The sequence below is a fragment of the Jaculus jaculus genome, chromosome 1 (assembly GCF_020740685.1).
Source record: "Jaculus jaculus isolate mJacJac1 chromosome 1, mJacJac1.mat.Y.cur, whole genome shotgun sequence".
Lineage (NCBI taxonomy): Eukaryota > Metazoa > Chordata > Mammalia > Rodentia > Dipodidae > Jaculus > Jaculus jaculus.
In genome coordinates this window covers 147,929,406-147,950,465 of record NC_059102.1, presented here as the reverse complement: position 1 = coordinate 147,950,465, position 21,060 = coordinate 147,929,406, and the positions used below count along the sequence as shown (strand labels likewise).

Below are 21,060 nucleotides of genomic sequence, written 5' to 3'. Positions count from 1 at the left end.
CCTCAGCACCCTGTCCCTTGAAAGGACCACGGAGAGGCTGGGCGGCGGCGGCGGCGGCGGGGGGGGGGGGGGCAAAGGGCCAGGACCTGGCCCGTGAAGGGCGGGGCGGCGGCGAGAGGCGGGGCCTGAGGAGACAAGGGCGGTACGGTGGTAGGCGGAGCCTCGAGCATGAGGACGCACAATGGGCGGGGGCATCACGCATGGGGGCGTGGCTTAGAGCGCCGTGGGGGGGGGCGGCTGCGAGAAGTAGGCAGGGTCCCGAGCGTGGAGGGGAGGAGCCTCGCGCTTGGTGGGCGGGGACTGAGCGCGAGGGGGCGTGGCTACTGCGGGCGGCGCCTCTGGCGTGGTGGGCGGTGCGTGGAACGTGAGGGCGCGCGGCGGTCCGGGGCGGGGCGCTACGCGGAGGGCGGCGCGGCCCCTTTAAGGCTTGGCCTACGTGGCAGCCGCTGGAGCCGCCGCCGCGCAGCGAGGCCGGCCGCCGGGCACTTCCTGTGGAGGCCGCAGCGGGCGCGAGCGCCGAGCGGTGAGGAACAGCCAGCAGTGTGCCGCCTCCGCCGCCGCCTCCGCCGCCGCCATGGGCCAGAACGACCTGATGGGCACGGCCGAGGACTTCGCCGACCAGGTGCGGCCCGAGGGCCCGCAAGCCCCGCAGCTCGGCCGTCACTTCTCGGCCTGGCCGCCCTCACCTTCGTCGGGGCCCGGCGCGGCCTCCCTCGGCGGGCACCGTACTCGGGACGGCGGGGTCAGGGCCGGCGTGGGCACCACGGACGGGGGGGGGTGGCGGATCCCCGCGTTGCTCTCGGGGCCGCCCTCTGCCCTTTGACCCGCGGATGGCCCCGTACGGAGCCCCCCTCCACGGGGGCTGGGAGGGAGGCTTGGCCTGGGGGGGGGACCCCGGCGTCCTCCCAACGGAAAGGGGCCGCCCGGTCGGAACCCCGGCCTCGGGAAGTCCCCCGCACTGCCTTCTGTCCCCGCTGTGTTGGACTCCGGGTTCCCGTGACCGTCCTCCACCCTCCCTCCGCGGCGTGGACTCTGTCCCGACTTCGTTGAATGGGTCCGTACACAGCCGGGAGGAGGGGAAACCTGCCGTCCCCCCACCCCACCCCCGTCCCGGGTTTCCTTCCGCAGGTGTACAGGTGGCATCGGAGCCTTCTGGGAAGGCCCGGGTGGCGGCTCCGAGAGTTCAGAAGCTAAATGAGCCGGATTAGACCCTGGAAAGGGCGAGGGCACGGGGCTCAATCTTTCTGATTTCAGTCTGGCAAGAAGGCCGGGGTTGGGGGTTATTTAGATGTGAGCCTGTGACGTCTAAAAGTGTCCCGTTATATTATCTGCAAATTAACTTAATTAGATTGGTAGGTAGTAGTGCCTGACCCACCTGCCAGGCTTACCTTAGGGTTTTTGTTGTGGTGGTAGAGTTGTAGGTGTTGACGTTAAGTTTTTAATTTTTTTTTGACGGGGATCATATTGAATTAGCAGACCTGTGTGTTTGTGTTTTAAGAGAGTGCACATCTTCTGATCAGTTGTTACTTGAATGAGCTTTTCTACTCGTGAGAGGTGGCAAGGTGGCATCTTTTTCCCATGTCATCATTCAGTTGTGTAGAATCACTTTTCTGTGAGCTGAGATTGTAATTTTTTTTTGTTTGGGGTGGGGGCGGGCAGGAAGGGAAAGAGTATATCAACTTGAAGTACTTTTCTCCCAAGGTGATTTTGCATTTAAAGCCAATTTGAAAATTGCATCCCTCACAGACAATGAAAGTTCTCAAGAACAAGGCCTTTTTCATTTGTCAGCTCTCACTGACATAAAATTTTTGTGACCTAGTTCTGTTTCTCCAAGTAGCAGCTCTCGAAGAAGATGACTCTGAGAGAGTAGCTGAGGGAAGTTTGAGAGCTGCTGCATGCACGCGCTCTTCGGCCTGGAAAACTCCCGGTTTTGCAAGTAGATTTCATAACCAGACCCAGATAAAATGTCTCCAGACTGCTGCCAACTACCAAGTGATGGATTTTTGGCTCAGGGGGAGGGGTATCAGTATCTATGTGATCCTTCTCCATGCATTTTGTTTTAAGTGAAAGAAGCCGAATCTTGAGACTAGACAGGTAGGTTCTTGTGGGGGAACACAGAGCCCACCTTCACCTAGTTGCCTAGGCGAAGACCAGCTTTGGATTCTGGACCTGCCAGTGGCCACAGCCCAGGAGGAAACTCTGGATGTCCAGCCCAAGTCTGGTGGCCCATGCAGCTTGTGTCTGAGGCCTGAGCTCCTCTTCTGGTACACATCAGTGGGAGGACGCCAGCACAATAGAAGGGCCTGCTGCTTAAGCCAGAAAAGCCCAGCGAGAAAAGCTGTTGGCGTGGATGGCCATTGGTGTGCACCAGAGGAGCTGCAGAAGATGCGCTGGGAGCTTCCATGAGGCTGCTAGGGAGGTGTGACTCCTGCTCTTCTGAACCAGGCTCAGGGCCCACTGGGCCGCCTGTGAACAGCAGTCTGGGTGAAAAGCCACAGTGACACGTTCTAAGGCCCAAATCTGAACCAGCTGGGGGAGTCTTCAATTTCAAACCAAGTGGTCTGTAAGGAAGCTACTGAGGGTCCAGGCTTCTAAGTGAGACGATCTGCTGTGTAGAAAGTGGGAGTAGTTATTGAGGTTGCTGTCAGGTAGTGTCACACATCCACTCTGTCCTTATTTTCAGAAAACAAAAGTAAAAGTGAAGTGGTAGGATTTGCCTAGAAAGTTGGGGCTGACCTGAGATGTAGAAACATCACATCTTTGACAGTGGTGACAATCCTATGGAGCCTTTAACTGGGCCTTATCATCCTTCTGACTGTGGCTAATCATTGAGGCTCCATCCTCCCCGGGGACCACAGAGGTTTGACCCTGGTCTTGTTAGCCGGAGGTCAGCCCCTGCCCTGTGTGATGGAGGATGACCTGTCCTTGTGGTGTGTGAAGGCCAGTCCTTGGGTATAGGGACTTCTTGGGCTTTGCTGGCAGGTTCCTCTAAGTTGCATCTCTGCCCCTGGCATCAAGCTCCTTGCCCTTGGCAGCAAGGAATGGTGTCCTCTTGCTCCCAAGAAGCCAGACTCAGGAGAAAGTGCTGAGCTGAATTCTGTGTAGGAGCATTCAGAAACCGTCAGAAGGAGCCAGAAACTTGGGAGCCAGAAACTCAGTAAGGCAGAATCATGTCTGTGTCCAGTGGCTGCTGATTGAGGCCGGCCAGACTGCAGAGCAGCTTCTGTGTGCTCACACTGGGAACCAGGAACATTAGCACTTAATGACTTCTGCCTGATTCCTGTCACCAAGGTGACAGGAGAGCTGCATGGGGCCCTGCTCTCCAGTGTGGTCAATGGTGTTTTGACCTGTTCTTTTTTTTTTTTTATATTTATTTGAGAGCGACAGACAGAGAGAGAAAGACAGATAGAGGGAGAGAGAGAGAATGGGCGCGCCAGGGCTTTCAGCCTCTGCAAACGAACTCCAGACGCGTGCACCCCCTTGTGCATCTGGCTAACGTGGGACCTGGGGAACCGAGCCTCGAACCGGGGTCCTTAGGCTTCACAGGCAAGCGCTTAACCGCTAAGCCATCTCTCCAGCCCTTGACCTGTTCTTAAGAGTGACAGAACTGTTGCCCTGAGTTAGGAGTTGGCTAGGGACTTGGTTGAAATGGGCTGACCTTATTCTTGTGATTCACTTGCTTCTGGCCATGTGGCCTGAGTAGGTCTTGGTGATGGGGGTAGGGGGACTGACATCACGGTCAAGGGGCTTCTTGCCCTGTACCATTAAGGAGCGAGGGGCTGATTCACTTCTGATTGCTGGTCTTGACTGGAGGTTAAACAGTGCCCTCTTCTGGGGAGTGGGGTAGAGTCTCTGGAGATGAGACACGTAGCCTTTTCCCCTGTGGGGCCTCACCCTGGTTTGTAGGAAAGAAGTACGACTATTGCAGCTTAGAGCCTTTGGCACTATTGCCTACACCTGTGGTACAGTAGGAACCTAAATAGCAGTGCTTGTAGGGACAATTACTGGGACTTCTAGAGGCACAGGGATTTGCCAGTCTGCCTGCTGTGGCAGGACAGTACAGGCAGTTGTCTCCTAAGCTAGTGAGACTTCATATGGCACCAGTGCCCAGTGATCCAGGATCTCTGTCCTGGCTTTTCCTTAAAGTTCTTGTCCTGACACCAAGAGGAAGCTTTGTGTCCTGGGTCCTGTACTGAACCTTAGCTCTCTCAGGTGACACCTTAGTCTTCCTCATTTCTTCAGGCCACCTGGATGCTTTACTTCCCATCAGCCACAGCTTGCTCAGTTGCAAGGCTCATGAAAAGCTTGATGGTCAAGAAGGGCTCGTCGTCATTTCCTTTTCTCATCAGCTTTCCCTATCGATGTCCACCGCTGCCTCTCCCAGGTTCTGTAAAGAGGGCCACAGTCAGAGTGTCTGTGCTCACTGTTTGTGAGCAGCACAGGCCCATGGCCAGGGTGTGGGACACTGGCACTGACTTGCATGCAAATAGCCATTCTTTCTTATTTTATTTTATTTATCTTACAGAAAGACACAGGCAGAGAGAGAGAATATGGGTGTGCCAGGTCTTCCAGCAAGTGAACTCCACACGCACGCACCACCTTGTACACCTGGCTTACGTGGGTCCTGGAGAATCGGGCTGAGGTGCTTTGGCTTTGCAGGCAAGCACCTTAACCGTTAAGCCATCTTTCCAGCCCCAGATAGCCATTCTTGACCCATTTGTCCTCGTTCTGTCTGGGTTGTGACTCCTTTCTCCTGTGCGGAGGAGACACTGGCTCCAGGAATACCTTCTGCTGCAGTATAGTGTGAGCTCAAGGGCCAAGTCTGAGCAGTTGTGCCCAATGTGCATGTGAAATGGGGTCTGGCCTTGTCATTGAACTTGGCTTTAAAACAGATGCTCACCTGAGGAGAGAGGGTTCTGCACCCGCTTGGCTTACAGAACAGTCAGATTGCAATTGCCTTTGGAAATTGGAGCCAAATGGCAAACGTGCTTAGTTCAGCTCACACTACCTGCAGCTCTGCACTTTTTCCCCCAAAGCAAATCACTGTGTTGGTCTCCCCACCATAGTGGTGTGAAAGAGAGGCGTGCTTCCTCCTCCCTCCATCACTATATTTTGCTCTTTGATCCACTTGACCCAGACACTCCAATTAAGAGTAGCATACTCATCAGGAGGCTTTAGACATGGCTCAGTCTCTCCACTACGTCTCGCAGAGTGCTAGTAGCAAATGAGTATGCTCTAAGGAGATTCTTGAGGGTGGGTCAGACCATGGCTGGGCTGGGCTGGTTTGCTCACCTGTGGTGGTGAGCCCCAGTGTAATTGTGTCGGCAGCAGCTCTCATTTGGAAGCAAGTCAGAACACCTCTGGTGTCTGCCTGCTGCCTTAGGGTCCACACCCTCTGGAGGCCCTGCTATCTGCCCAGCTTCTGTTACGTGCTTTCTTCCTGGCAGTTGCTCTGAGCTAGGTGTAGACAAGCTTGAGGGCTGTTCATCTGGGCCATGGTATGAAGGTCATTTCCTCAGAGCAGTGCTACATCAGGAGCCATGATAATGGTCTTTGTCTGTTCCACAGAATGTGGGTGATTACACCTGGGCATTTCTAGACTGTTGGGACCATGAGGCTGAAACTGGGAGGATGTGTGGCGGTGCTTGCTGTCCCCTTTCAACCTTGTGGGATGGGTTGTGTCCCTCTACTGGGGTACTAGAAACTCAGGCATTTTTGAAAGCTTTTTCTTTTTTTTAATTTACTGTAAGATTAGATCTTCCTGTGCTGCCCAGGCTGTGCTTCAGCCACTAGACTCTGGTGAGCCTCCTTTCTGAACTTCTGTAGGAGCTGGGATCATAGGTGTTGTGTTATCATGCACATGGGACCCTGGAGAGATGGCTTAGCGATTAAGGTGCATGCTTGCGAAGCTCAAGAACCCAGGTTCGATTTTCCAGGTCTCATGTAAGCCAGATGCACATGGTGACACGTGTGTCTGGAGTCCGTTTGCAGTGGCTAGAGGCCCTAATGTGCCCATTCTCACTCTCCTTCTCTTTGTCTCTAATAAATAAATAAAAATAAAATCTTTAAAAAAACACATGTCTTGGGCCGAGGAGGTGGTTCAGTGGTTAAGGTGCTTGCCTGCAAAGCCTGACAACCTGGGTTTGATTCCCCAGTGCTCACATAAAGCCAGGTGCACAAAGTGGCACATATATCTGGAGTTTGCTTGCAGTGGCTTAGAGGCCTGGATGAACACATTTTCTCTTTCTCTCTCTCTGCTTGAAAATTAAGAAATAAAAATATTTAGCCTAGTATGGTGGTGCATGCCTTTAATCCCAGCACTCAGGAGGCTGAGATAAGAGGATCACTGTGAGTTCGAGGCCAGCCTGAGACTAATTTCAGGTCAGCCTGGGCCAGAACAAGACCAAGACCTGCCTGGAAAAACCAAAACAGCAAACAAAATCATGTCTGTCTTCTGGCTTTTCTGTTTACAGATTTTTTTAGACTGTGCAAGTTGGAAAGAATCTTAGCAACCAGTATTCTAGCTGTCTGCTTCGTAGAGGGTAGCACCCCAGCTATAAAGTAACTTGGCTTGCCATGATCCTAGAACATGCTTGTTGGCCAGGGATGAGAGCATATGGCCCCTGGGTCTGCTAGTGCTCTGTCTTGCAGAGCTGCTGGTTGATTGTCTGTGTGTCTGTTTGTCTGTCACTGATTTCTGCTACCTCTTCACCAGGGCTGAGTATGCGTGTGCAGATTGACACCAGGGGTTCAAGATGCCAGTCTGAAAGACATGACCTTTCCTGCTTCCTGCCCAGCATGGAGCCTGTTTGCATTGCTCATCAAGCCAAGCCCAGGCATCTACCAATCAACCCCAGGGCAACAACTAGTCCCAAGTGTGTCTTCCTGGGTTAAAGGCTGTCTGACCACCCAGGTTCTTGTCAACTGATGACAGCTTTCACAGTATCCTGGGCTTTGAAGCAGCTCTTCATAGTGCTAAGGATTTGAGAGCATTCCTTACATACATCCTCATATGTCCCAACTACAGGCTTAGTCCGCTCCACAAGGGACTGTGCAACCAGTGTTCACTTCACTGCCCCATGGGGTCAGACTCTGCCCTTTAGACTCTTCACTGACATGTCACTCTTGTGGGTGGGTCTCCTGATCTTTCTCCTAGGGCTCTGTGTTGTCTTTGGATTTTGTTCACTTTGTAGCTCAGCTGAAGGGCAGTAAGAGGAGCGTGGAGTTCACCTGCATGGCATTCACACCTGGCTTCCAGAGTGTGCTGGCTTCCTGACCAAGCAAGCCATTGCATTGCTGTATTCAGGAGACACAGAAGAAAGCCATTAGTGTATTTTTCCTTTGCTTCTGACTTACACACTTGGCATTTCATTCCTGTTAAATCCTTTATTTATGTATTTATTATTTATTTTCAAGGTAGGGTCTTACTGTAGCCCATGCTGTTCTAAAACTCATTGTAGTCCTAAGCTGGCCTTGAACTCAGTGCATTCCTACCTCTGCCTCCCAGATGTTGGGATTAAAGGCACGCGCCACCATCCCCAGCTGCTTTAAAATTGTTTGGGCCACATTAGCTGTAAGAAAGTCCCAGTACTTTCTGGCCATTAGCTGCAGCTGTTCACTTTCTCTGTTTGATCTTGAGCTTTCCAAAGGGAACTTTGCAGGGGTTGGGGGGGGGGGGCGAGGAGGGAGAATAATGGAGGCATTTTGGTTCTGCTGTTTGGGGAGTCACTAGTGGCATCTTGTGTGTGATCATGGTGCTGTGCTGCTCAGCATCCTAAAGTTTGTGTGGGATAACCGTGGACTCTGATCCCTGAGGGCCTTTTCAGATGGTGTTGAGTGCTTCCCGCTTGCTAACGCTCGAGCTGTGTCTTGGGGCAGTTCCACCTTTGATGATGGTAGTTTGTAGTAGTTGCTCTTAAACATGGTTGTGGTAGTGGTGGTGGTGGTAGAGAGATTTACAGAGGAGTGCCAGGGACATTGCCCTATTAGTCTGAGCCATATGTGTGCAGTGCTGGGTCTCTAATCTCTGAGAACTGGGTCTTGGATTATAGTGTGTGTCCACACTTACAGGGAAGTGCCCAAAGCAGGTTCTGAGCCCATGTCCACCCTGAGAAGGCAGTGCGACCAGTGAGAGCCCCTCTCTTGAATAGAACCCGCTGTCTCTGCTGTCCTGTTGTCCACACACCTGCCCTGGCAAGTTCCTGCTGTAGTCGGGGGCTCTGAGCTGCAGCTGCTTTACTGGTACATTCTGTGGCCCTACAGTTCCTGCGAGTCACCAAGCAGTACCTGCCCCATGTGGCACGCCTCTGCCTGATCAGCACCTTCCTGGAGGATGGCATCCGCATGTGGTTCCAGTGGAGTGAGCAGCGCGACTACATCGACACCACCTGGAGCTGCGGCTACCTGCTGGCCTCGTCCTTTGTCTTCCTCAATTTGCTTGGACAGTTGAGTAAGTGGCTCTGGAGCCTTGGGGCTCTTCTGGGGCTTCCTGTCCCCTGAGATGCCATGCCCAGAGCATTAGAGCATTTGGGTGTTGGTAGTTGGCAAGTTTTATGTGAACTTGAGGGGCTTTGCAGAGGGTACCAGCCAGGGCTTGGTCCTATGAGCCTTTGGGTGGGTGCTCAATACCCAGTCCTGGGCTCATTGTTTTGAGTCTTGCTAAAGAAGTTATATTCCTATTACTAAATGCCCCTCACAGGAGACTTTGGAGCCTGGGGGGCTAAGACAGTCAAAAAGGAGGTGCCTAGAGAGGACAGAGGGTTTAAGTGAGTATAAGCAGGGCATTTGGGCCCCACGCCTTTCTTTCTTTCCTGACGAACTATTTTGTGGTAGTGGCTCTTCCTCTTGCAAGGTGGAGCCAAGAAAGAAACTCATGATTTCCAGCCTACTGGATGCACTCCATGGTTGAGCAGCAGACTCCTGTTGATGGGCTTCTGGCACTGGGAAAGGGTCTGCTGTGATACAGCAAAGCATTACGGTCTGGACTAAGGGTCTTTTTTGTTTTGGTTTGGTTTTGGAAGGGCTTGCAACTTGGCTTTATTTGTCTTTGTTTGAAAATATTTTAAGGGCTGGAGAGATGGCTTAGCAGTTAAGGCATTTGGCTGCAAAGCCAAAGGGTCATGGTTCGATTCCCCAGGACCCACGTAAGCCAGCTGCACAAGGTGGCACATGCATCTGGAGTTTGTTCGCAATGGCTGGATGCCCTGGTGCGCCCATTCTCTCTCTCAAATAAATAAATAAATAAATAAGTTAAAAAAAATATTTGGGCTGGAGAGATGGCTTAGTGGTTAAGCGGCACTTGCCTGTGAAGCCCAAGGACCAGGACCCACATTAGCCAGATGCACAAGGGGGTACATGTGTCTGGAGTTCGTTTGCAGTAGCTGGAGGCCCTGGTGCGCCCATTCTCTCTCTCTCTGCCTCTTTCTCTCTGTTGCTCTCAAATAAGTAAATAAAAATAAACAAAAAAAAAAGGAAAAAAAATTAAGCTGGACATGGTGGTCAGCACACCTTTAATTCCAGCACTTGGGAGGGAGAGGTAGGAGGATCATGGTGAGTTTGATGTTACCCTGAGACTACATAGTGAATTCCGGGTCACACTGAGCTAGAGTGAGACCCTTCCTTAAAAAAAAAAAAAATTAGAGAAAGAATGGGGGCACCAGGGGTTCGAGCCACTGCAGTTGAACTCCAGACACATGTGCTACCTTGAGCATCTGGCTTATATGGGTCCTGGGGAATCAAATTTGGGTCCTTTGGCTTTGCAGGCAACTGACTTAACCACTAAGCCATCTCTCCAGCCATGCTTTATTTAAGTCTTTTTAAAAAAACTTTTATTGACAACATCCATAATTATAAACAATAAACCACAATAACCCCCTCTCCCACTTTCCTCTTCACAAATCCACTCTCCATTTATTTAAGTCTTAAACAATGCAACTCTTAATTGACCAAAGACAAGATTAAGTCTTACACTTCTATGGGAAGAAATAGGAAGGTAGAGATTTGCAGTAGAGGGTGATAGCATTTAGACTAGTTTTTTAAATTTTTATTTATTCTTTTGAGAGAGAGACAAATAGAAACAGAGAGTGGGTGTGCCAGGGCCTCTAGCTGCTGCAAATGAACTCCAGATACACACACCTTGTGCATTTGACTTGCATGGGTCCTGGGGACTCAAACCTGGATCCGTTGGTTTTGCAAGTAAGTGACTTAACCCTTAAGCCATAGCCCTAGACTACTGTTTTGTTGTTTTTTGGTTTTTTTTTTGGTTTTACCAGGTAAGTTCTCACTCTAGCCCAGGCTGTCTCAGGCTGGCCTCAAATTCACAGCACACAGCGATCCTTCTGCCTCTGCCTCCTGAGTGTTGGGATTAAAGGCATGTGCTACCCTAGACTTTTTTTTTTTTTTCTTCTTTTTTTTTAGGTAGGGTCTCACTCTAGCCCAGGCTGACCTGCAGTTCGTTATGTAGTCTCAGGGTGGTCTTAAACTCATGGCAGTCCTTCTACCTCTGCCTCCAGAGTGCTGGGATTAAAGGTGTGCACCACCACACCTAGCCTAGACTAGTGCCCCCCCCTTTTTAAAAAAGTATTTTATTTTTATTTATTTATTTGACAGAGAAAGAGGGGGAGAGAGAGAATGGGCACACCAGGGCCTCCAGCCACTGCAGACGAACTCCAGACACATGCACCCCCTTGTGCATCTGGCATATGTAGGTCCTGGGGAATCGAACCTGGGTCCTTTGGCTTTGTGGGCAATCTGCTTAACTGCTAAGCCATCCCTCCAGCCCTAGACTAGTGTTTTTGATAAGTAAAATTCAGGTAGCTCATGTGTGTGGGCTGTGCCTGTCTTTAAATTGTCCAGAACTTGCTTTTGGCTTGGGAGGTAGTTCAGCTGTAGCTGGACCAGAGGACCTATGTACTCTATTCATTCTCGACCCACCTGCAGTCTCCCTAACTCTTGCTGTCTTCTTTCCAGCTGGCTGTGTCCTGGTGTTGAGCAGGAACTTTGTGCAGTATGCCTGCTTTGGACTCTTTGGGATCATAGCACTGCAGGTACATGAGGCATGGGGATAGGGTGGATCTCACTTTTGGCTCATAGTATTGCAGGGAGAGGACAGTGGGTAGGTCACTTGTCCTTGTTTTGATGAAGCTGAGTATCAGGTCTAGCATTTTCCCCACTTCAGCCCTCTACACACTCTGGTTGCGTGGAGCTGCTTTCCCTTTAGGGAGGTAGCTCCCTTTCCTTTTTGACAGGCTCAGAGCTTCTGCCCCTAGGCCAGCTGTAGAGTATGGCCCTGACTATCTTTTTACTTTCCTGAGTTTCCTCTCACAGGGGTGTAAGGCCACAGGTTGGCTGCAAGTAGGATGAGAGCTGGAAATCACTGTACTTTATAATCAGGAATGCCTAATTATCCTAAAAAAAAAAATGGAGTCAAATTATTGAACTTGATCTGCCCTCAGTGACCTAAAATGGTTTCGTATATTTTATGTTCTCTGTTGGGCAAAGTGCCCATAATAATGCTATAATGAAAAACTACTAAACTTGGTTCGACAATGCTGACCCAAACTTCTCTCTTGTTTCCCTCAGACAGTTGCGTATAGCATTTTGTGGGACCTCAAGTTTCTGATGAGGTAGGTACATTCTGGGTGGTGAGAGTAGTCCTTCGTTCTCTGGTCTGAGCACCTGTTGGCAAGCACAGCCTTCTGTGGTTCTCACTGTGCCTTTGAGAAGCATGGTGTTAATGAGCGTTCCCCAGGGCTGGAGCCCAGCTCAGTAGTGAGAGTGAGTGCTCTCTCCATACCCCAGAATGCATAGGTGTGTGGACTGAGGCTCTGAGTGGGAGTGGAAACCAGGACTTGGTTCCAGGTGTATTCAAGCAGCCTCTTGCTATTGGTTCAACCCAAACCTATCCCTTTGCACTCATACCTTCCTGGTCCCACTGAATGGTGGCTTGGTTTGGAGAAAAGGAAGTAATGACTTTGAGGGGTCCAGATCAGGATGTCCCTTGGTCTGGCCTGGTGGATAGACGTCCCATAAACATAAGCTGGTATTTTTCTTCCTTAGGAACCTGGCCTTGGGAGGAGGCTTGTTGCTGCTCCTAGCGGAGTCCCGTTCAGAAGGAAAAAGCATGTTCGCAGGTGTCCCCACCATGCGCGAGAGCTCCCCCAAACAGTACATGCAGCTTGGAGGCAGGGTCTTACTGGTTTTGATGTTCATGACCCTCCTTCACTTTGATGCCAGCTTCTTTTCTGTGAGTATTCCCATTTGCTCATAGTGCCCACCTGTCATACCAGCTGTATCTGAGCACAGTCTGGCAGATGGGAAGTTATGAACCTTTTCAAATGAACCCTCTCTGTTCTGTGTGCCAAGTTGCTGCCTGCTAGCGAATTAAGTCTGAGTCTCCTCACCCATACCGTAGGGTCCGTTGCCTTCTCCACAGGCTTGTTGGACTTCTCCCCTTCCTCACAGTCTACATCAGTGCCCAATACATTGTTTTCTGTAGGTCAAATGTTTGGAGCAGAGCCGGCTGGAGAAGGCACTGTGGGGAGGGGAGGATAGGGTATTCCCAGTATGGGTGGAAGATGCGTTGGGATGCGATAGAGATCCACCAGTATCTTGATAACTTGCAGGTTGTCATCACTCAGAGACCATCTTTTAGTCTTCCTCAAACATTTTACACATAAAGATGCTGCTTTGCCAAATGTGGTTGCACAAGCCTGCATTTGGAAGGTAGAGGTAGGAGGGTCCCGAGTTCAAGGCCAGCCTGGACTACATAGTAAGACCCTGTCTGAAAAAAAAAAAAGTTCTTTTATTCTTTATTACATGGCCAGGCTGAGAATTTCTCAGATGTTTGCAACTGTCTCCCTGTTAATCATAAATTTATTTATTTATTTATTTATTTAATCTTTTGAGGTCAGGTCTCACTCCAGCCCAGGCTAACCTGGAACTCACTGTGTAGTCTTCAGGTGGCCTTATACTCATGGCCATCTTCCTACCTCCGTCTCCTGAGTGCTGGGATTAAAGGCATGTGCCACTAAAATTTAGTCTTTTAAGTCACCTCTCTGTGCCCTCATTTCACTATAAGCCGTCAGGATCCAAAGTCACTATGTACCAATCTGAATGCTTTGCTGTCCATAATTTTCTCCTGCCAAATGTAATCTCTGCATCCCACAAAGTTTGAAGGCATGGATGCAACACAGCAGGTTCATTGCAGCTTTATGACAAAGTGGCCTTTGCTCTACTTTGCCATACCTATTCTACACTTACTGTCCCTGTTTCCATCAGCATTCTGGCACAACCACTTAAACTATCTGGCTTCACCTTCTGTCTGTCTTCAGAGCCTTTCCCAGAGTTGCTCCTGCTGTCCCATTCACAGCAGCAGGTGTTTTCTTGCTGCTCTTCAGTTCTAGCTTCTGATAGCTTCCCAAGGCTGCACCTACCTTGTCTGGTGCTGGAAAGCAACAGCATCACTTTTTATATTCTTTTAAAGTTTTAAAAAATTGAGAGAGAGAGAGGGAGAGGGAGAGAAAGGGCATGCCAGGGCCTTGAGCCACTGCAAATGAAGTCCAGATGCATGCCACCTTGTGTACTTGGCTTATGTGGGACCTAGAGATTCAAACCTGGGTCTTTAGGCTTTGCAGGCAAGTGCTTTAACCACTAAGCCAATTCTCCAGCCCAAGCCTCACTTCTTTTTTTTTTGATGTTCATTTTTATTTAGTTATTTGAGAGCAACAGAGAAAGAGGCAGATATAAAGAGAATGGGCGTGCCAGGGCCTCCAGCCACTGCAAACGAACTCCAGATGCATGTGCCCCCTTGACGCATGCGCCCCCTTGTGCATCTGGCTAATGTGGATCCTGGGGAGTTGACCATTGAACTGGGGTCCTTAGGCTTCACAGGCAAGCGTGTAACCACTAAGCCATCTCTCCAGCCCAAGCCTTACTTCTTGATAGCAGGTTTTTTTTTTGTTTTTTTTTTAATTCCATTTCCTGCTGCTATAACTGAACACAGGGCAAATGATGCAAAATGTTTTCTCATGGTTCTGGAGGTAGTGAGCCCAGGTCAAGAGGTTACATCTGGTGAGGGTCTTGCTGGTAAAGACTCAGGTACTGAGCTAGTGTGGGGTTACACTTTTAGTTTTTGGTTTTTCAAGATAGGGTCTCGCTCTAGCCCAGGCTGACCTGGAATTTACTGTGTAGTCTCAGGCTGGCCACAAACTCATGGCAATCCTAACTCAGCCTCTGGAGTGCTAGGATTAAGGGCATGTGCTACCACACCTGGCTTTTACATTTTTCTTTTTACTTTTTGGGGTTTCACTTTTAAAACACAGGTACCCCTGCAGTAATGGATTCATTTATCAGTGGATTACACAATTCATGTATCATAACCCTCAAGCCCTAATCATTATCTGTCCCTCTGCCTGTAATTTTCAGCTCAGTGTCTTGGTGGGAGTTAACATCAGTCTGGCACAGGTACTTGGACGACACACACAGCTTGAGTGTGTGCATACAGAACACAGTACATCTTTCTTCCTGAACTTCAGTTTGAACATTTTTCTTTTCAACTTGTGCAGATTGTCCAGAACATTGTGGGTACAGCTCTGATGATCTTAGTGGCCATTGGTTTTAAAACCAAGCTGGCAGCTTTGACTCTCGTCGTCTGGCTGTTTGCCATCAACGTGTATTTCAACGCCTTCTGGACCATCCCAGTCTATAAGCCCATGCATGACTTCCTGAAATATGACTTCTTCCAGACCATGTCGGTGATTGGAGGCCTGCTCCTGGTGGTAGCTCTAGGCCCAGGAGGTGTCTCCATGGATGAGAAGAAGAAAGAGTGGTAACAGAGAGACCCCTTCCCTCCCTGGCCTCGTAGAGGCCCAAGGACTGGTTCAGGGTGGAATCAACAAACTGCCAGCGTATATGTGTCCTCTTCCTTTCCCCTCCCTTGGTAAAGGCACCGATGTTTTGAGAACTTTATTTGCAGACACCTGAAAATTGATGGGTAATCTGCTCTGGAACCTCAATCTGGAGCCAACTGTCAGTAGCTGGCCAGCTAGGTGGTCACTCCTTAGCTGAGGCCTGGAGTGAATAGCATTGTGGGCTATAGCCTCAATCCCGTCTTTGAGTTCATTTTTGGGGTGAGGGCCTACTAACTGTGCTGAGCAGACACACTTGTGTATCAAAGAAATCTCCCTCTTTTTAAGTTTACATTCTTAGCTCCAACTACTAAATGATATAGGATGGTCCAGCCAAGCATGAAACATACTGTTAAACCCCTTGGTTTCAAACCCTACCAGTGGCTCCAGCATTGTTTCTGCCCCTGTATTATAGGATCAGTGAAGACATTTGGAGAAACCTGAAACCCAGAGAACAATGCAGTATTGGATGGGTGGCTGCTACTGCTGGCTGAAGCCATTGACATCAGCTGGCTGGGTGCTGTGTTTACTGGGTGGAAGATACCATGGGAGCTCTAGGGATGTGGACTTGAAGTCCTTGTGAAAGCTGCTGGTCTGGGCACTGCTGTCCCTCGAGCCTGGCAGTGGGGAGGGCAGGTGAGGAAGCTGCACACAGGACGGCTGACATCATGGAACCAGCCTGGGGAGGGGTATGGGGCCCAGGAGTGATAGGAGCCCCAGTACTCAAGACCCACAGGCTCAACCTGTTACCTCACACTTGACCTTCTCAGAGCAAGGCCTGAACACTGCAGGCCATCCTCCACCCAGCTTGGCACTGTTCCAGGCTGTATTTACCCCATGGGCAGCCCCAACTCACCATTTCTCTGAAGCTATTGCTTGTGTCAATTTGCTATGCTGAACACAGCCAAGATTACTTTTTACAATTTGTGATGCCTTACCGATTTGATCTCAATCCTGTATTTAAAGTTTTCTAACATTGCCTTACACTGTGTTTCTCTTTCTGGGGGTGGGTCCCAATGCTGTAGCTCCTTGCTCATCTGCATGGTAGTAAATGCTGTGAGGGTCGTCAGGACATCTCTGGGCCTCACCCAGGTCCTTGGGTGTGGGGGGAGTTGGATGGATAAAGCTTGGAACCCCTGGAAGGGAGCAGGCAACTCACCCACCCTTGGGCACAGAAATCTTGGAGATCCATCTTGTCATCAGTTAGATGGGCAGGACTATCCTTTGGGGTCATTTTGGACCAATCCTGCCTCTCCTGTCTCAGCCCCCCCCATCCCAAGGGGACAGTGGTATACTTTCCTAATACTGTTTTGTGTTCTAGCAGTCATATGGCCTGCTCCTCATCTCCCCCCTTCCCTGGCCCTTGTGAGCTATAGCAGTGGCTCAGGCCATAAGGCATTTCCCTCCTTGCCACTCAGCTTGACATGCAGGGCTGCCTCAGTGCACACCCACCCGCTCCCTGTTACCTTCAGTGACAACCCTGTGACATTCCACATGGTTTGTGGAGTGCATCAGACCCTGGGAAGCGAATGCATGCCAGGGATACCCTGCTTCAGTGCCAGCCCTTGTGGGCTGGTGCTTAGGATGGGGGGAGAGAAAAATAATTTACCCATTGGTTTGACAAAATTTCTGAAAATGCTTTTGCTTTATGTGGGAATAGGTATAAATCTCATTTTTATGCTGTATTTTATATCTTAGTTGTGTTTGAAAATGTTTTGATTTTTGGAAACATCAAAATAAATAATGGCATTTGTGGTATGCAGTGTGATCCTATGGTGGTGACGAGCCAAGCTCCTGGGATGCTGTCAACTGCTGTCACTGAAGATCAGAGAAACTGTGCATGGGGAGTGGTCTCCCTCGGAGGTCTGCGCTGCTACCACCTGCTAAAGAGATCCCACCCCAGCCCCACATGGACAGTTCCAAGGACACTCAAAGACTTTCTTGGCAGTCTTCATTACCCTGACTGCTTGAAGGAGCTGAAACTCTTGGGTTTGTGGTGGTGGCGCTTGAACTTCTTGGTCAATGAGCTGAGCTGCTTCTGTGGAAGGCAGAGGATTTGGTTACCAGGGCTTCTGATTCTGCAGGGTTAAAACAGCTATGTCTAAGGAGCTATGCCAACATGGAGAGAGCCTTGCTGCCCACTTAAGAGTTGTTAGGTGGCATTGTAGTGCCAGGGAAAGGCAGCATATTGCAGTTAAGACGTGCCCTGTTCCTATGGGATGCAGTCCTCACTCTTACCCCATAGAGGGAAGGTGGTGCTCAGCAAAGTTCCTTCCTTTAGTCCATGGACCTTAGTTTCCATTGTATTTATAAGAGTCTAGCTTGAGATTTCACCAAACAGAGAAACGCTTCTCATGGCTGGGTCTCACTCTAGTTCAGGCTGACCTGGAACTTGCTCTGTAGCCCCAGGCTGGCTTCAAACCCACTACTGCAGCTTCCTGAGTGCTAGAATTCAAAGTGTGTGCCACCATACTTGTGCCTTTATACTTGGTGTTATACTGTGCTGAGGACTGAACTTGGCTTTTTGCATACTGTGCCACGTTCCCAGCCAATTTTTGCTTTTTCAACTTGAAAACCACTGTTGGAGGAAACGTCTTGGCTCACCTTGCTGCGTTTATGACCCTGCTTGTGGTCCATTTCTGCTTCTCTCCTCTCCTCAGTGATATTCTCTTCTGGAGGCCTTGGCTTCTCCTCTTGTTCTGTCTGAAAATTGTCCTCATCCTCACTCTCTGGCCTTCTTAGGTCCTTTTCGGTGAACAGCTCAGCTAGGTAGGAGGAACAGGTATGTAGCTGAGGTGTGCTGCAGGCAAAGCCCCACCTGCAGTGGATGAGGTGAGAGCAGCCACCAGGGCAGGACCACAAAACACCTGCTGGGGGTTAACCACACAGTGTGAGAGCTGAGGGGCAGGAGCTGAGCTTGCTTACGCGGGTACAGGTCTGTCATGCTGTCATCACTCAGGACTTCCTCATCACTGGATGTTGGCTCCCAGAAAGCTGGTCTCTGGCCAGATGGTTCATCTTTGTCTCTCTCGTCTTCCCTCTTCCTCTTCCTGTGCAGCAGACAGGCAGGGACATACTCCACACCTTGTTTTTTACACTCTTCATCTAGGAGACACACCAGATCACAATGGTACCCTTCACACCTTCGCCATTCTCTGGGCATGGAACAGGCAGCCTGGCCTGCCAGGTTGCAATGTCAGGCTGTCACTAACCCACAGGTCTTCCCCTCATTGCTGTGGGGACGTGCTCTGGTGGGGCTCGCCTGAAGCTGGCTGTCTGGCTTCACCACTCATGACCTTGGAGATGGACAGCTGGAATGAGGCTTCATGAAGGCCATTGCTTGGGATATCACTGCCGTCCCCTTGGGCACGGAGGGGTCTGGGCAGCTCCCCCCCCCCCGAGTCTATCACCATTTTCCTCCTGGGGGACAATTACCTCCCAGTGTCCTCCCCAGTTCTGGCCACTATTGCTCATGGGATGGACAAGCCTGCCATCTCCAATGTCTCCTGCCCTTTTTCCTCTGCCACTGTGTCCATAACCACCATGAGTGCCAGTAGTCTCCTCTTAGTCCCTCAGCAGGACACTCACGTCCACATTGTGACTGCTCTAGAGAGTTGCCCTGAAATGGCCTCTATGTTTTGGTCCTGTCACAGCTATGTGGCCCATCCTCATCACTACTTTCATGGGCAGGCAGGGAGGGACATCTTCCACACCTTGTTTCTTGACACTCTTCATCTAGGGGAGACACCAGCTCACATCAGTACCATTCACCTGCCCCATTCTCTGAGCATGGAGCGGGCAGCCTGGCCTACGAGGCTGTCACCATTAGGATTCCCACCTAGCACCTTCCTGCAACATCCCAGCAGCTGTCACAGTTGACAAGCTATGTCCAAAGTCGTGGCTGGTTCCTTTATCAGTGCAACTGCCACAAGGTGCCAGCTCTAGGACTGCCGAGACACTGAGGCGTGGGGAAGGCCTGGCTATACTTCAGCACAGGGAGCTAGCTAGCTTGTGCATTATTCCCCTCATCCTCTAACCAGAATCTCCTACTAGTGCAGGACAGAGCTGGTGTAGTGTGATGGCTGTCCCCTCCTCACCCCACACCTCCCTGACCGTTCCAGGCCTGGTCTTGCTTGCCTCTGTCCCCACCATACCTCAGGTCAGGGTCACCAGTGTGCTCCAAGTTATCAAATCTCACAATTCCTTTCCTACCCTCATCTAGTAAACTTTCCACAAGAGTGGCCCTAGCCCGTGCCAGCCCTGCTCCCTAAGCCACCTGATGCAAGTCTCCACTCTCTCCGGAAAACGTGCCACTCACCCTTTCTTCAACTCGGGGAATGCCTTCCCAGCCTAGCTCACCGCCCCAGCTTCACCCACCAAACACCTGAACCCTGTTGGCGCTCCACCTTTTCCCTCAAGTCGCTGCCCTCTTCAGCTCCGCGTCCCTCTACACTCTCCCCAGGCCTGTTCATGCTACTCCTGGTCTTGACCACAGTCCCCAAGGTCTGCCACAACTTAATCCACTCCCACTTGCAGACCGGCTGCCACAGTCTCTAACAACCACAGGCCTTGTCCTCCGTTAGTGCACTTCTCCAGCCTCAGTAACCCTGGGTACACCCCAGCCTTCCAAAATTAGCTCTCGGCCCTGTTTCCCCCCACACCAGTCATCACAATGTGCAGTTTCTTCCCAGCCTGCTTCTGGCGTTGTAGTGCTCTACAATGGCACCTATGTCAGAGCTACTGTTGCTCATTATTCCAGGACCAGGCAGGGGTATCAACCAAGGATTCCTGAAGGATGGCCAAAGCAGGGGTGTTTTCCATCCTGAGGGAGGGGTCACACACCCTAAGTAATACCCGTGCTTCTGATGGTGGCCTCTTGGAGACTTACATTTACGAAGCGCCCTCTGGAACCTCTTGCCCTGGGTATGCCTCAGCACATGCTCTGGGGACTTGTTGATGTGCCGCAGGGTAAGTTTGCAGAACAACTGGTGCCTGTAGGGCAAGGAGATGGGTTTGAAGGCCAGTTCACAGTGAGGACCCAAACCTGTAGGCTCCGTGGTGGCTATATGCTGGAATCGTTCTGAGGGCCTGCTGGGGGATGGCCTACTATGTGTCCTGAGTACCTGAACTTTTATTTATTTATTTATTTATTTATTATTAGAGACACAGAGAGAGGGAGAATGGGCGAGCCAAGGCCTCTAGCCACTGCAAACGAACTCCAGACACATGCACTACCTTGTGCATCTGGCTTACGTGGGTCCAGAGGAATTGGGCCTCGAATCGGGGTCCTTAGGGTTCACACGCAAGTGCTTAACCGCTAAGCCTTCTCTCCAGCTCATGAACTTTTAAGAGAGAGGCTCAGCAGCCTCACACTGCTCCAGGGTGAGTGCATGCGGTGAAGAGACAACCCCGCAAGTTATCTGGCTAGTTACATCTTTGCCACCACCTCTCTACGATGACTGTGTAAAACACACACTCAGCTATCCCGAGGGGGCCCTGAACGCTTGCCTGGGTCTCAGCCCCAGGAGATGACGTGTAGGCCCTAGTCTTTCGTGGAGAAATGCGTTGGACTGGGACACACCTACAGGCTAGGAGCAAGGCCACCTACGGGTGTTTGGTACTGGGCAGGATGTGCGGCTCGAACTCGGCATAGTCGAAGGCCGGGGAGGCGCGCACGAGCCGCTGGTACTTCTTGCCGCGAGTGTACAGCTGCAGCTCAGGCAGGCGGCAGGGCAGCTCGTGGCCAGTGAGGGAGCAGCGCACCTGTGGGCCGAAGGTAGGTCACGATGCCAGGTTCAGCCCTACCGGGTCGCCTGCCCAGCACCCCTCGGCCTACATCTCCGCTGCTCCCCTCCCCGCCCCGCCCCGTCCCGTCCCGTCCCGTCCCGTCCCGTCCCGTCCCGTCCCGTCCCATCCCGTCCCGGGTCTCTCTCGGCCCCCGCTGCTCCCCGCCCCGCCCGGGCTTCCGAACCCTATTGGTGTCGGGCAGCAGCCGCAGGCTCGGATGCTGGTGCAGGAAGGCGCGCACGTCCGCAGGCGGGTCGCCCATGTTCCCGGTTGCCGGCAGATGCGGCTCCCACCATCCAGGGCAAAGGTGGCGTACCGGAAGCAGACGCACTGTCCCGCCCCGGAAGCAGACGTCTCTGTTCCGGGA

The 21,060-nt window shown here is 51.2% G+C and overlaps 2 protein-coding genes across 2 annotated transcripts; one reads left to right on the top strand and one right to left on the bottom strand.

Moving 5' to 3' along the window:
• Positions 1 to 484: 484 nt before the first annotated feature.
• On the top strand, positions 485 to 16,664 carry Surf4 (surfeit 4). The gene is made up of 6 exons (XM_004654055.2): positions 485 to 622; positions 8,263 to 8,449; positions 10,969 to 11,045; positions 11,581 to 11,624; positions 12,058 to 12,244; positions 14,565 to 16,664. Exons 1-6 carry the CDS (start codon positions 575 to 577, stop codon positions 14,829 to 14,831), a joined length of 810 nt encoding a protein of 269 aa, XP_004654112.1. The 5' UTR covers positions 485 to 574; the 3' UTR covers positions 14,832 to 16,664.
• Positions 16,523 to 21,018, bottom strand: Surf2 (surfeit 2). The gene is made up of 6 exons (XM_004653844.3): positions 20,878 to 21,018; positions 20,515 to 20,669; positions 19,795 to 19,898; positions 17,832 to 18,011; positions 17,511 to 17,671; positions 16,523 to 16,944 (listed from the first exon to the last, which is right to left on the bottom strand). The coding sequence occupies exons 1-6, from the start codon at positions 20,953 to 20,955 to the stop codon at positions 16,861 to 16,863; spliced, it is 762 nt and encodes a 253-aa protein (XP_004653901.3). The 5' UTR covers positions 20,956 to 21,018; the 3' UTR covers positions 16,523 to 16,860.
• Positions 21,019 to 21,060: the final 42 nt, after the last annotated feature.